Source organism: Lutjanus erythropterus, chromosome 15, assembly GCF_056507025.1.
Source record: "Lutjanus erythropterus isolate fLutEry1 chromosome 15, fLutEry1.hap2, whole genome shotgun sequence".
Classification (NCBI taxonomy): Eukaryota; Metazoa; Chordata; class Actinopteri; order Lutjaniformes; family Lutjanidae; genus Lutjanus; species Lutjanus erythropterus.
The window spans coordinates 30279997-30296944 of NC_139331.1; the positions used below are offsets into that span (position 1 = coordinate 30279997).

A 16948-nucleotide genomic window follows, 5' to 3' on the forward strand; every position below is an offset into this window, starting at 1 on the left:
AACGATCATTACCATTTCCCATGTAAACAGTTCCAAAGTCAATCAGAGTAAACCACGTCACTGTCATGGCTACTATCACTTTATGATAATTGCAGGTTATGATGACAGTCTGGCACTCATAGTGTCTTCATAAATTATTGAGCTGGTATCTCGGATTACTCAGTGAAGGCTGATAAGCACATAACTGCCATTTTAGTAGTTGTCAGAAACATCTCGGAGGTTTAAAGTGTGTTCAGAGCTCTGCTGTGTTGTTGGGTTTGGTCTGAATGACTCAGCTGGTATCCCTGAAATCCATTTTTTCAATAAATCTGATTGCAAGTTTAATTTCAAAGTTCACCGGTTCACGTCAAGTCATTGACCACTACTAATTCTAAAGCGACTAATGATGATGATAAATAATTTAAATCAAACAACACCATAAAAAAACAACAGAAAAAGAGAAAACTAACCGTTATAAAGTTTGTATATACAAAGTTTTAAACAGGTCAAATATGAAGACAGCTGATAATTTAATCTGGAACTCTGTGCTGATACGGACAGTTTCACATAATTGGCTGAGGTGATTGAGTGTAACCCAATTTCCTAATAACCTATTTTCTAATCAGTGATGGATGATTATCCGTTTGATTAGGGTTAAAGAGATAGTTCGCATTATTTGTAGTAGGGTTGTACGACGTACTTATCAATGGTCAGCTTATCACCTGCGCTGGATGTCGGTCGACACACCCCGAGTTTGGAGAAGCAGCAGCGGTGCTGATGTAGGAAGCTGAGCAATGTCATACCCTCATATTTCCTTTCTGAGCTAACAGGAGAAGTAGCGTGTCTCTGTGAGCAAAGTTGTGGATTCTACGACCAAAAAACTGATTTTCAGGTAAGAAAGTAACATTTTTTATCAAGGTGATTTTTTGCAGATCGCTCATTGTATTGTGGATTTACAGAACCTAAAGTATCAGATTCTCTGGTTTAATATGATGCTTTGCATTCATGCTACAATTCAAGCCCACATGCTAAAACTGTTAGCTATGAAATAGCTGCAGTAGCATGGAACATTTTGCAAACTGCAGGCAAACGTAAGTGTGATCAAACGAGTATGTTGTCAGTTCTGGACCTACAAAGTCTGCACCCCAGGGGTAGTTTTATTCATTTTTGACAACTGTGACAGTGATTGAACCCTTATGTGACACATTCACATTCAGGAATACAGTCCAAACACACATAATTTAAAGGTTTAGAGTAAATAAGTGTCACTTTTAATTGTTCATTTTATTCAGAAAGGTTTATTCTTTCATAAATTTGCTCTCATTGTTACATCTATTGTAGGGTTACAACTGTCCCCAGTAGTGGGGCAGGTTGTAACTGTTTGTATTTGACATTAATTTACATAATCTGTGACTGTGTGGTAGACATTCAAGTCAGTTTTATTTGTAGTAGACAAATACGGGTACAGTGTATAAAAATGTAAGAGAGTTCGAACAACCGTTAACTACCATCCTTAGTCTCCTCTACACTACATTAAGAATATTTTTACTATTTTACATTTGCTGCCAGACAGCCTTTTCCGACATTACACAAGCCAAATATGACTCTCTCTCGCTCAATCAGACTCCATTTGCAAAAACAGTTATTTTACCTCGCAGAACACGGGAGCTGCTGGTCTACTGCTGCCTCAATCAATAGGTTTGTCTGTGTTATCGTGCGATTTTGGTGAATGCACACTTAAAACACATTTCCCTGCTGACCTGGTCCACAGCAGTACAGTGCTTAGCTTCTTACACTGTTACTCCTGCTGCTTCTCCAGATTGGTGGTGTGCCAACCATCATCTCTTGTACAACCCAACTTCAAAAACATCCAAACTATCCTGGTGGGTCACAGGAGATTTTATTTGGGTCCCCTGAAAATAAAAGACTATAAAAGAAATTCTGCAAAATCTAAGATTTACACCTTTTTATAAAGCATTTAAAATGTTTATATTGTTTTGCTGGTGACAGGAAAACACAAGAGCCTGTTAATTCCACCTAAATGCACTTATTTTGTCTCATTTGTGAAGTGGGATGAAATGTTCTACACTGTAAAAACAAAACAGTTGAAAAAAATTCAAGGCAACTTTTTTTCAATAGATTTTTTAGTTTTGAGCCCAACTCAAACTCTAAAGTTTTACAAAAAAAATTACCAACTACCAACTTTGTTGAAATAATTTACTCCGTCATTTAGTTTTATTTAAAAATATATATTTTTTTAAAAATTGAGTAAAGTCGTTGTAGTAAGTTGCAGTGAAATTTTGAGTTATCTCAACTTTTTTCTAGGTGTGTTCTTGATGAGAGCAAATAAAAAGATTGAGACAGCCTGTTAAATCAGCCTACATGCATTTTTTAAAAATTTAATGTGTCTATGCACGTGTCAAGATGAGATATGTTGATGTGGAAATGGTCAGGAACGTTCATTAATCCAAAAATTGACTCCTTCAAGGCTTATTATGTAATAAGGCGTGTTGTGAATTAGGTCACGATGGTTTGTTGTTTTTAAAAAGCAGATCCCCAGAAAAAAAAGTTTGGGAAACACTGCATTAGACAGTACAGACTGACATCTTTAAAGCTGACACACATTAAACTTTATCACATGTTTTTCTTCAGGATGGAAAAGCCTCTGTAGCAGCATTTAGATGATCACTGGACCCACAAACGCTTTAGTCTGAAGCCATTTTGTTTTGTTTTGGCTGCAGCTGAGATAACACAGAGCGGGGCTGCAGTGTCACCGTGTTTTTCTCATATTCTTCAAGTAACAGCAAGCTATCACGCTGTAAAAACGATGAGCTGGCACTGTCATAAAAGAAAAAGATCAGAAATAACATGCAGTAAACCTTTGCTCCGTGCCAGCGCTCATGAATGTATGGAAACGTGAGACTGTAAATGAACCACACTGATGAGGAAGAAGGAAACAAAGGACTGAAGAAGAAAAAAGTTTGAGGTGTTTATGGTCAAAACATCTGTAATGATTAAAAGAAAGGAGTAAAAAAGGGAGGTGTGCCTTCTGATATACAAACTATTTATGCCAAATCTTACATGTAGCAGGCGATTCAGAGGCCCAATGATAAGAGGTCATGTACTGCAGAAACCATGTGTGTGTGTTGGGGGGTGTGTGTGTGTGTGTGAGGGCTGGACTTTGTTCGTAGCTATTTCCAGTGTGAGAGTTTATCACAGACACAATCATTTTCAGCAGAGAGAAACTCCCCCGACTTCACCGCGGAGCTGTCAGCTGCTGCATTAACACATTAATCCTGAAAAAAACCACCACTTAAGTTATTTTTTCTCTCTCTTTTTTTTTTTTTTTTAAATTAAGGTCTTTTCGTCTGTGGAGAACTTCTCCTGTTTGAGAGGCAGCCATGATCAGCCGAAACTTCAAGAATGTGTTGGTGGTGTCTGTCGGCTTTCTGTCTCTGTTCACAGCTTATGGAGGCCTGCAGAGTTTACAGGTAGGTGCAAGAGTTTATTATGTATTAGTTAGAAGAGCTGTGATTCAGTTGGTATCACAGGGGAAGTAAGAGATTTTTTCATGGGTTAATTCATGAAGGAACAACTAATGAAGAGATTTGTGAAAAAGCAGTTTTTATTCTGTTTTTAACGCATTAGTCCTTCTCATTTAATCTGTAATCGCTCTGCATTTTAATCATAATTTTGCTATACAGTACATCTGTTTTGTGGCTTTTGTTGCATTTCTCAAACTAAAATATTGTGAAAAGATCATATAGAATAAAAGATCAAATTCTTAGCTGCAGTCACACCAGAAAAAAAAGGACATATTTGTCTCTAGGTAGTAGGGTGCACGATTCTTTAGTGTGCTTTAATAAAAATAGCATTGAACATTTTGAAAAGTTAAATGTTGAGAGTGAAATTGAATATAAAGAATATATAAAATTGAAATACTACTAACAGTAGGAGTAGTAATACTTACTAACAAACAAAAATGTGGAGCCTATACTGTGTCGTATGTAGACATGTACGCGCTCAACTTTGGGATCAAATTATGTGGTGGCATCCTCTCACAGTAGATATTTTGATTAAAATAGTGGAATATCTGTGTCTGTAGTCATTTTTGGTTTAAAAAAAATAACACCCTGCTGTCATATTAATCCATTTTAATGACCACATATGTTTCAAATGGATGTAATTTGCCTTCAACCCTGAATCCATGGACTAAAAATATTTTAAACAGAACTGACATTGAAATTAGCACTCAACTGACCCTGTTTTTACAGCAGTATGGAGGCTTTTTGTTTTTATTCTGTTGTTTTTTTACATTTGAGAACTGGTCAACATTCACTTCCATTGTTTGTGAGATTCTGTAAAGCTGTTTTCCTGTGAAACTCCAGCAGTGTTTTCATTTTTTAGGTGAACTATCCCTTCAAGATGAAAATATGAAAATGTTCTTTCTTGAGCTCTGTTTTTGTCCCCTGTCCCTGTCCCTGTCCCTGTCCCTGTCCCTGTCCCCGTGCAGAGCAGTCTGAATGCGGAGCAGGGGATGGGCGTGGCGTCACTGAGCGTCATCTACGCCTCCATCATCATCTCCTCCATGTTCCTGCCTCCCATCATGATCAAAAATCTGGGCTGTAAATGGACCATCGTCGTTGGCATGGCCTGCTACGTCTCCTACTCCTTTGGAAACCTCTACCCCGGATGGTAATCAATCAATCAATCAATCAATCAATCAATCAAGTAAATCAATTAAACCATCAGGCTCATGGTGGCTTATTAGTTATCGCTCATTATTTTTTATTATATTTCTGCATTCTTAATAAGTTTGTTTCTGTTTGTAGGCATTAATGGCATGACCTCATTAAAAAATTTATACTACAAAATAAAATATAATAAATAATTTAAATTAAGGGATTGGGTAAATTTTTTTCCTCAGGTCAAAACAGAACAAACATATGAAGGTTGGTAGTGCTTTAACATTTCTAACGGCCATGTTTAAGAGTTAATTCACCCAAATGACCACAAACATACAGTACTTTCTCACTTGCGTGCAGATTTTAACTTTTAACCAGACTTTCAAGTGTTCACTGTGATTTTTTCCTCCAGTCTGAAGCTGTTCAGTCTTTTAAACCTCATTTTTAAATGAGTAAGTGCCACATATAAAATTCCCATTCACCCTCATCACTTTGTAAGACAGATATTTCAAATATCTGTGTGGTTAGATACCACGAGGGTAGAATGATTCTTTGTAATTTGGGTAAACTGAGTATTAAATACTGACAATAAGCTTGGATGACTTGCTAAATTGCAGTGACGTCTCCTGCTCCCTCACCAAGCTGCACCCCATCAGTGTAAAACCCTTTGAGGACGACGCCTCAGTGAGATACTAAATGAGAAGTATTGCAGAAAATCCTGAACAGTATTTAAACCACAAAACACAAACTAACCAAAAACTGCTTTTTCAAAGGATACTATCAAAACAAAGACAGCAAGAAGCCAAGGTTCAAATCTGTTCAAATGACATATAACTATTGTTTTAACATTTTTTTTAAAAATCCTCTCCACTCAAAAATGTGTTTTTCTCATATTTATGTCTCATAAAATGTGTGATCCTGACTATACTGATTTGTATCTCTGTCAAGTTTGTCATTAGAGAGCTGTTTTCAAGTTCCTTTACTGAAGTTGGAGATGCCACTGCACTTCCCCAAATGCAGACTGCATTGTGCAAATTAGATTTGGTACATAACAAATCACCGTCTAATACACTAATGTGTGCTTGCTGCAAGAAGTCTTTTTGACCAAGACAGCTAGGCATCGTTCTGACTGCAAATAACTGAATCAATGAAGGGCTGCAACTAACAAAATGTTCAAATACAAATAATAAAACAAACGGAAACTATGTAAAATGTCCATCACAGTTTCCAGAAGCCCCACACAGCATCTTCTGATTGCTTTTTTTTTTTTCCAAACAGCATTTCAGTTTTCAAAGACCACAGATTCACAGCAGTATATTACAAAGAAAATTACTAAATCCTCATATTCCAGGAGCTAAAAATAAAATACTTTTGCAACTGTCTCAGGTTAAATGGCAGAAATTATTCAGATTTATTAACAAAACTGTTCACAAGTATGTGGAAATCAATTAATCAGTTAATCAATGGACCGACTAATCGTTTTAGCACTAAATTAGTGATTATGGGAACTACGACGACTGTACAAATGCTGCAAAAACTCTTATATTCCTGCCAGAACTGCTTCAAAATGCTCACAGAACAATGCAGTCTGAGTTATATTAAAAACTAAACTCTGCTCTCTCTCTCTCTCTCTCTCTCTCTCTCTGTCTCTGTCTCTGTCTCTGTCTCTCTCTCTCTCTCTCTCTCTCTCTCTCTCTCTCTCTCTCTCTCTCTCTCTCTCTCTCTCTCTCTCTCTCTCTCTCTCTCTCTCTCTCTCTCTCTCTCTCTCTCTCTCTCTCTCTCTCTCTCTCTCTCTCTCTCTCTCTCTCTCTCTCTCTCTCTCTCTCTCTCTCTCAGGTACACCCTCATCCCCACCTCAGTGATCCTGGGTCTGGGCGGCTCTCCTCTGTGGTCGGCTAAATGCACCTACCTGACCATCTCTGGAAACGTTCAGGCCGCCAAGGAGAACAAAAAAGGCTCCGACGTCATCAACCAGTACTTTGGCATCTTCTTTTTCATCTTCCAGTCGTCCGCTGTGTGGGGAAACCTCATGTCGTCGCTCATCTTTGGGCAGGACGCCAACATAGGTAAGAAAACGATTTAAAGCAGATTATATAGAGGATATGAGGATATGACAGTGGCAGCACGCTGAGGCGATAAATCACTTTGACGAGACACAAATAATCAATTATTTGAGCTGGCTGTTTTAAAATTGTGAGTAATATGAACCAAGATGGAGCCCAGCCTGCCCTGATGTGACAAAATAAGTTTGACACTTACAGGTCAAATAAATGTAGATAAATTAATAAATAAATATTAGAAAATAGGCTTACAGTATATGATATGATGGACTGATATACCACTGACCAACTCAATATAATAAAAAGTAACTACAAGTATCTCCACATTGACAATCTACCGTAATAAAATGCTCCAACATGCTTGTAATCAAGTATTTTTACACAATGGTATTTCTACTTTTGCTGAAGTAAAGAATCTGCATACCTCTTCCTCTGAATTTAAAGAGATGCTGCACACTTTTAGATGCTTTTTGAGCTGTGAACTAAATTATGTTACTGTACTGTGATGAAAGAGTTTTGGCATTTCCTAATCAATGTATAAAAATCAGAATATCATGAGGTGAAAGTGGCTAAAATAAGGAGCAGGAGTTGGAACCCACCTCTGATTAGAGGGCGTTAACACGCCACACATTTTTTTAAATATAAATTTCATGACATGAATAAGTCCCAAAAGGTCGCCTCCCTGCCAGCATCAGCCGTGCATGGCTCAGGTTGATTTCAAACAGGAGGTCAGGTGTTGAGCCGTTCTCAACCCATGAAATTCAGATTTTTTAAAAATAAAATTAGTGAGCATTGTCAATGTTAACACCAGCATTAATGTATTTCATCACAGTACAGTCATATCATTTATTTTATAGCTAAAAAATCATGTTTAAGTGTGCGGTACATCGTTAATATTTTATGTTCAGTCATCAACTGTTGAATAAAGAGTTATATAAGATTCAGATTTGCTTTCTGATAACGTTTGCTTTCTTAGGAACATTTAACACAGAGAACACCATCGATGACTGAAGGACTTGGGTGACCCGTTTCTAGACTTTGGTTTTGTGACCTATTGCGTGAGATATCTTTGATTTCTTCATCTGCAACTCAGGGTGCACAAACAGATAACATGTATCTATATTAGACTTAATTATGTGCATCTGTTTTCATTATGCAATATAAAGTTTCATAAACCTACATGAAGCATTACCTGTGAGTCCTAAGGTCAAGTCACGTTATTCCTCTGCTCGGCGTCTGAATCGGGTCCTGAAAAAAGAAGAGATGTCATTGTTTCTGTTTGAAATAATGAACAAAACATGGTGGTGCGACACGCTAAAATACAGAGTAATCGTACTCATACCCAGTTCAGACGTGTAAAGTGACCCTTAGCTTCATCCCATGAACTTCCTGGTGAACTACCACTTCCTGGAAAGCAGTCCGTCCTCACTGGCGACCTGCTGCACCACTGGGTGTTACTACAAACTGGACCAATGAGGTCACATACCTGTCAACAATCCCACTTTTCTGCCCATCCTGTCACAGGTGTTAACAGTGACACAAACAGGTTCTGTTAATTCGGGTCAAACAGAGTCAGTGTGTGTGCTGGAAAGGCTCTGCTGCACTGAATGACCTTCATTAGTATCATTGGTAACACCTGTGTTTAACATATTACTGCAAATCAATATGGCTGCCATGAAAAAAGTCCACTGGAGATACATCACAGTGACAAAGCAAGCAAGTCCCGCCCCTTTTTGCTCTGTGCTCCAATAACAGTTGAGCAAATTTGGCACCTTGATCAACTGTCCTTGGGCGTTACACTTCATTTCAATACATATATTATATTATAGTGTATTTACCAGCCACTATAAAGCCCAACTGTAAACCTGGAAATGTTGAGCAGGTAGCATAATTAGCGTTATTAGCATTAATTAGCATGATAACCTGTATGGACAATATTTTAGCAACTGCTTGGCCGATTTGGACAATATCTACGTGGTTTGGGGGGGTTACTGAGGATGCTGGATTAATTTCTGACATTTTCAAAACTCATAATGTCTGTTTAAATCAGAAGTGGCTATATTTCAGCTCACGGTGGACTGATTTTGATGAATTTTAGTCGATTTAGAAGCTTTAGGAAACACTGAATCGATTGGATTGCACAGATAATTTGTAAAAAAAAAAATCACTGAAATGACTTAAAATCAGGTATTATTTCTAGCATGTTTATCAACACAATTATCTAAATGACATTTAAAATATGTTTATCTTTTTAAAATTCATAATGGCCGTTTTAACCAAATGTTTTTTCCCCCCTTTTTTTGTTCCATCTCTCTCCTCTGCAGTGCCCCTTTCTTTGAAACACTTGAACTCTCCAAATAGGCTGAAAGAAAAGTTAAAATCAGTTCTTGCTGTGTTTTCTTACCATCGTTAGTTTATCAGGTTGCTAACTCAGCTGATAACGAGTAAACTTTGACAAACGTGTCCTTTAACGTTGCTATAGTTACACGGAGGGTAGCGGATGAATTTCGAAGGGTGATTAAACTTGAGCCGAACTATGTGTGCGCCAGCCAATCAGAAAAGAGCATTCATCCAGACCATACATACCGTAGACATATGTAGATGCTGCACCGGTGTCCAATCAGTCCTGGCGGGTGTAAACTTCTTGATGTCTCGGCAAATTAATCCGAAGACGAATAAAAAAACCCCCACCACTGCCAGTCTGTGTTTTTCTTCGTAATAAACTGCTACAGCTTCTTTTTGTGTACTTGTACTTCGCCAAAACGGCCTGACAGCACAGGACACGCAACTTCACTCTTCGTGGTTCACAGCAGGGTCAACAAAACTGTTGCACACATGGCACCACACTCATACCTGTCCCCCCCTAAACAATGACAGGTAGGAACTAATTAGCCCTTAGACAAGAGGGACGTGAAGAAGAAACTTAAATACTACAGATGTAAATGTGTAAACACATGTAAAAATACAAGTTAAAATGCTGTAAATGATAATGAAATAATTATCATATAGTCCATGATAATGTGAAATTATTATACTGAAATATATCACATACACATTAAACTGCACAGCTTAATAAGGAACACGAAATCAGTAAAGTAACTTACTACTAATAACCTAAAAATGCAATAGTTTAGTTTAGTTTATTTGCACATTATATATATTGTGCAGGAGAGGTTGGAAGCCAAAAAGACTTATGAAGATATCTCCCCTGTATAACTAAAAACTTCAAGTTGTCAAGACTAAATAAATATAAAACTGACATACAGGAATGAAAGTATACAAGGTGCGATGCAAATGTATGGTAACTATGGTTACACTTGTAGCGGAAACAGCAACAATTAACGATTTGTTAGATTTAGAAAGTGACCATCTAATGAAAATAAAACATGTTTTAAAAATTATTGTAAGAACTTTAATGCCATTATTAAGTACTCATATTGGTACTCAGTATTTGCAAGTACCCAAGTGTAAGTACTTGTACTTGTACCATTGTACTTGTGCCATTTAACTGGCTTTGGATCTGTTTCGGTCTTCAATCTTTCTCTCACGCTGTTACACAAACCATCAGTGTGCAAGGTCTAACAGTTTTTTTTTTTATTGGTTCAATTGAGGAGTGAATAAAAGATGGTGTGTGCTAAGAGCAGATGATATTGCTAAGTATGCAATAAATAATTTTATTGGTGTTAAAGCTTTAGAGTTTATCAGCTTAGAGGATGACGGGAATTTGTGGAGGTGCATTTCTCAGAAGGACAAGTCACAGCTATTTATTACCTTCGTATTTCCGTAATGGTTTGTGACACATTGATTAGATGGAAATGATGTATGTTGTTTTAATTACGCCTCTTGAATAATAAAAGTATGTCTTGTTCATTGAGAATGTTTCACTGTAACACATCTGGCAACAACATTTACAATATTTAACAAAGCAAAGCTCATTAATAACTGATGGGAATGGATACATTAAGATCACTTTATCCAGAGGAAAATTTCCAGTTTAACATATTGTTTCACTGACCAACTTATTATTATTTCCAAACTTTTGTTACAGACATCATTTGGTAGGAGGCTTTTGTCTTCAAAGGGCAATGTATGAAAAGTGACATATGTAGAAACAACAAGCATTTCCACCTTGATTAGAAAAGACACTCTTACTATTTGTCTACAGCACCGTTCTTTCTTTGTTTTCTAGGGGAAGAGTAGCATTTATCAAAGTAAAATGTGTTGTTGTTTTTTGTCTGACAGCTGACATCCCGGAGGAGCAGCTGCTGACATGTGGAGCCGCTGACTGTGGCCTCAACATCAGCGGCAACAGCACCACCATCAAACCTGCTCAGGAACTGGTGTGGACGCTCGTCGGATGCTACATCGGTAACACCAGCGTCGACTTTAGCATCACAAACAAGTCTGAAAGACTAAATGAGGTGTTTGTCCATTACAGCAGAGCTGCAATGAATTAGCTGCAAACTATTTTGAAAAAAATCGATTAATCAGTTCAGTCATTTTTTGAGCAAAAAAACATTTGCTGATTCCAGCTTCTTAAATGTGAGGATTTTAATCATACAAATAGACAACACAAACCCACACAGACCCACAGCAATGACTGTGTAATTGATAACGCACTAAAATGAGAACAGCACTCATTAAAAACAGAACGTCAGGAAACACCAGATGAAAGAAAAAAGCTCCAAACAGAAAAATGAATTTTAATCAGTCAGTAAATAAGTGAAAGGTACAAAGTCAATGAAAAGTTAAGAGAAAAAAAATAAAAGAGATGATATGTATAGATATTAGTGAAAGAAAAAAAACAAAAGGTAGAGTATTAAAAGGAGAATAATTCAGTGAATAAATGATAAATGATTTGCAGATTAATCCATAATGAAAATAACTGTTAGTTGCAGCCAATCCCTGGAAACAGAAAACCTCAAAAACAGAGAGTATCACCAGGGATCATACCAAGTGTCCAGAGATTTAAGATTTCAGCTAAAGATTGACAGCAAATATTGAATATAGTGACATAAGTACAGTTTATTTTAATTGTTCAAGAACCTTTCATTGACCAAAACTAGAGATCTGTATGAAAAATGGGTTAAATTGGTGGTGTTAGGTGATAGTTTAGGGGTGTTCTATATATTTCAGGCAGCCTGAGTCCAAAGCTTTTTTACCAACACAGTGTTGGTAAAAAAGCTTTTTATAGATCGTGGCTACACATTCTTGTCTTGCCTGTGAGGTAACTTACACTGATTTTGTAAAAGTGGCTGAATATATACCAGTGTCAGGCTCTCAGACCACAGTAGCACCAGTACTGACAGACTTGCAGGTCTCTAACAGTCAGTGTTGTGTGTCCTGCGTGGTGTGGTAGGTGTGGGCGTGCTGGCCATGCTCATTGTGGCCGTGTTTCTGGACAACATCGATCGGGAGCAGGCCAGCGAGTTCCGCGGGAACCGGGAGCCGTTCTGTCACACCTTCCTGGCCACGTTCAGGCTGCTGAAGGACTGGAGGCTGGTGACCCTCATCCCCCTCACCATGTACAGCGGCTTCGAGCAGAGCTTCCTCTCCGGGGAGTACACCAAGGTGAGGAGGTCTCCAGACACTGGTGCATGTAGTTCACTGCTCCCAACACTTCCTGTACAGGATGTGTGTTTATATTACAAACCCCAATTCCAAAAAAAGTCAGGATATTGTAGTAGCACAAAAACCTTTAATATTTAATGTTCAGACTTATTAGTTTATTATCTTAAGGGATTAAATCGATCGCAACTGGACTGGTAAAATTGTCTTAGAAGACGTTTCGCCTCTCATCCGAGCAGGCTTCATCAGTTCATGAACTGATGAAGCCTGCTCTTAATCCCTTAAGATAACTATGACCTGGATGAATGAGAATATTCACAGGCTTATTAGTTTATTGTTTTTTACATATATACACTTATTCTGATTTTGATTGAATGCTCAGTGAAAGTTATTAAAAGAAAATGTGATGAATCACAACTTTTTTTGAAATGTGTTGCAGGCATAAATTTGCAAAAAAACAATAAAGCCATGAACATTAAATATCTTGTCCTGGTGCTCTATTCAATGGACTGTAATTTGCAAATCATTGCATTTTGTTTTTATTTGCATTTCACACCACTTCCCAACTTTTTTGGAAATTGGGGTTTGTAGTTCACGACACCCAACACTGCTTGTATGTGTAATTATATTAGATATATAATGAATTTCCTTTGTAAATCCATGTTGTGCTTTTTTGCAGAACTACGTGACGTGTGCTTTGGGGATCCATTTTGTCGGCTATGTGATGATGTGTTTCGGAGCGACTAATTCTCTCTGCTCCTTCCTCTTTGGGAGACTCGCTCGGTACACGGGGAGAGCCGCACTCTTCCTGCTGGGTAAAAGATTTCGTCCTAACGAAGCTTTCACTGTGTCGTCAGATATTCCCGTGTTGTCGTACACTAAATAGAGACTAAACAATACATGTATGAGAAACCTTAATAAACTCCTGACGTCCGTTTGATTTGTCCATTTTCAGCTGCACTGACAAACTTGGCTTGCATCATTGCCCTCCTGTTCTGGAGGCCTCATCCCGATGAGCTGCCTATCTTCTTCGTGTTTCCTGCTCTGTGGGGGATGGCAGACGCTATCTGGCAAACTCAGACCAATGGTGAGAAACTCCCAACTCCTTCACTCCACTGAGGGTCACAGCTGTTCGTGTTTATCCATCGTCATCATGATAATCCACACATTGTGTCAGTTCAGAACCCAGTTGTGCTCCAAACACAAAATGTATTGTAATGTGTGGATTTAATGTAACATAAGTATATATAAGTAAATCTTTTGTTGTTGTTCTTTCCCTTTGAACGGATGGAGAATCTTAATCAATAGGATCCATTATAAGATGATTGTATCATTATAAAATCAAATCTGGATAGTTGATATAAATTAAAACAGCATTTCCCTATTTCTCCTCCGGTGACATTTAATTTAAACACAGTCTGAGCCCAAAATATGTACAAAATATGTACCCAACTTAATTACTGCTTCTTTAAAAGGAAAACTCTGCACTTTTCATGTGGACGTCCAGTCAGTGTTGACGGTAAAAGTGGGCAACTGAAGCAGTAAATCCGTCGGTGCTGCTATATATACTGAGAAAAAGTTTTTTCTGCTGCAACATCTGCAGTTTCTGCATCCGGTGATGTCACAGTGATGTCGTTTGGGGTTAAGGAAGAACTAAAGGCTATTTAAACTTGGATTTCTTGTCTCCTCTTCTTTGTAGTCAGGGGTACGCTGACTATTTTTACCATACAGTGTGTTTAGGCCTACAAAGAAACAGCTCTAAGAGAGGATGATGATACAATACCACAGACTTATAACAGACTTATTTCCTGTGGCCGCTCACGGTATTGCAGCGAAAAATTCCCTACCAAAAAGCATTTTCCCCCACAGTCCACCGTTATAAAAGAAACATCTAGAAAACTGTTAACAGGACACCTTCAGTCGTGACTCTTCATATGATGCATTTTTCATCCATGGAGTTCTTATATTTGTAAAATTTTCCTCAAGCCAAAAAAAAACCCATTTAAAAATCTGTATGGAAACCTGCAGGCGGGGGCAAGTGCGGAAACACCACTGCAGATATTCAGTGGGCTGTTTAGCCGGGCATCAGGCGAGCAGCTCTCATTGGACTAAACAGGCCCCATTTTGCATCTATGTACACTGCAATATGGGTGTGGGAGTCACAAGCTCGCATGCAATGCACCATGGTGCATGTAGGCGCTGCTGCAGAGCTCTGCAAGCAGGAAAAGTCATTTTTTCTTTGTCAATTTAAAGCACTGAGGACTTAATTGCTTCCATTTACTATCAATTTTCATTGGATGTATATGAAAACTGCAAAATTTTCCTTTAAATGTCTTAAAAATAATGATTAAGAGCTCATTGTATCATCACATTTTGGATTTTGTAACCACCTGAACTCAACATGTGTCCTTTGTCTGCCGTCTGTCCTGCAGCTCTGTATGGCGTCCTCTTCCCACGGGACAAAGAGGCAGCGTTTGCCAACTACAGGATGTGGGAGTCCCTTGGTTTTGTCATCGCCTTCGCCTACAGCACCTTCTTATGCCTGGAGTATAAACTGTACATCCTGCTGGCCGTCCTGGTGCTGACTGTCATCACTTACCCCATAGTGGAGTACCACGAACACAAGAACCCCACACCGCCCGTCGAGGAGAGAGCCTACCTCAGTCACAAGGAGGCCGTTCACACAGACGAGGACAAGATCATCTGCCAGACACAGATGTAGAGACTCGTAGAGACTTCAAGTGTTTGTTTTTTTGTCGCAGAACTGTTCAAATTACTTTTTAATATAATGTAATATATGTAGGTTAAATACAGATTATATAGAATTAAAATAAATGTCGAGCTTGTTTGTCACAACCAACAATCTTAGTCTAATTTTTTTTTGTCTTTTTTCAGTGTTTAAGGGCTGTTGAGTCTGAATGTGTTCACTTATCAAACCAACAGATTTTCTACAAAGCAGTATTGTTTCACTTCTTCATAAATGACACTCTTAGAAATAAAGGTGATAGGTTCCACCAAGGACCTTTTTCTATTCCAAGGGGGTTCTACAGAGAACCTTTTTATATCATGGTACAAAGAACCTATGACGAGATTTCTTCAAAGATTTCAACAATCCTTAGAGGAGCCCTTTTCTGCCAACGTGGAACCAGCACAGTTCTGGTTCAAGTCCTAATTCGGAACCATTCTAAGCATTTTCACCAAAAATAAGCTGCTTCAGAACCTGAAAAGTTGGTTCCCAGCTGGAACCAGAAAACAGCAGGTTTTCTTTGGGAACCAAAGTGGGCGTGTCACATTTTACAGGTGGTTGCGCACTGTACCAGTGCGGGCTGGTTCACTCGGTTCCAAGGATCTCGAACGGAACTGGTTCAAGAACCAGAGCGAATTTGGTGGAAAAGAGCCTGAGGAAATCCTTTAAAAAAAGATTCTTTGGGTGAAAAGGGTTCTTAACGGAACCTTTAGTCTTGAACCTCGGCCCTAAGAGTGTACTGTAACTGTCTAACAGAAATTGTATACTGTAAATTTTAAGAGTTGAAACCTGCAGTTTAAGTGTAAAATAAATATAGAAATATTTTAAGCTTTGTCTTTACTTGCCTTCATCAAACATACCCCTGTCCCGTCTGCTGATTCTACACAACAAAGACGTTCATCACTTGGAAGACTCGAGTTACCGCGATGAAATGAAAGGTCAAATGACACATAAAGGCAAATACTGGCTACAACTGTATTTTTTTCTTAACCTGAACTCTATTTTCACAAGTTCTGAATAGCAACGGGCATCGAACACTAAAGACGGCGTTAACTTGAAGAAATTAGATCTCTGGGTTTGAACAAGGTTGGAAACGTGGGACAATTCAAGTACTCATGTCAACAAAACATTACGCACATAATGCTACGTTACGTACTTATTTTAACACAAACCATGATTTTTTTCTACAACTAACCAAGTAGTTTTGTTGCCTAAACCTTGCCAAACACCGCCTGTTTCATGTTGACCGCCTGTTTGTTTTGTTGCCATGACGATACCCGTGGATCTGCTCTTTACAAAAGTTACTGTGAAGGAATGATCAGAGGTTGAGAGCCTCATTATGAAACAAAAAGCTTCTTTAAATTTTGCATTTCAAAACTAAAACCGAACTTCCAGTATCGTTCCAGTATTATTATTATTTCTGTTTTTGCATTTCAAGAATGAAGTTGAAATACTGAGAATTTAGTTGGCATCTGCACCGCATACAATCTGAAAGTGCAAAGTCGTGTTATTTGTATGCAGACTGAGGAGACCGGGCTGAAAGAACATACGGGGACGACATGCTGCATTTCAAATGGTGCTTTTATTGCAATGTGTTGCATTCCCACATTCATAGATGTTATAGATTTGTTAGTCAAAGCATCATTTCCTCAAGGTTGGCATCCTCACCTTGGAAAAAAAAAAAAAAAAAAGCAGAGGGATCAAATGCACGAGGTGTTTGTGTTTTGAGTGTAGTAGAGAAGTGTGTGTGTGTAAACTTGAGCAGCCACGAACATATGAATGAACAAACCTCCAAATTTAGACTTCCAGTAGATGCAAATAAAAGAGTTTTTTTTTTTTTCTTTTAAATTGTCAAACAAAATTGAGTTTTGTTTGTCTATCAGCCTACAGGGCTCTCACTCCCTGCAGGG

The 16948-nt window shown here is 38.2% G+C and overlaps 1 protein-coding gene across 1 annotated transcript; it reads left to right on the forward strand.

Annotated features, from left to right (window-relative positions):
* Positions 1–3350: 3350 nt before the first annotated feature.
* Positions 3351–15155, forward strand: unc93a (unc-93 homolog A). Its single transcript, XM_084737161.1, has 8 exons — positions 3351–3470; positions 4493–4674; positions 6501–6730; positions 10967–11092; positions 12084–12295; positions 12972–13107; positions 13248–13379; positions 14725–15155. Exons 1-8 carry the CDS (start codon positions 3381–3383, stop codon positions 15012–15014), a joined length of 1398 nt encoding a protein of 465 aa, XP_084593287.1. The 5' UTR covers positions 3351–3380; the 3' UTR covers positions 15015–15155.
* Positions 15156–16948: the final 1793 nt, after the last annotated feature.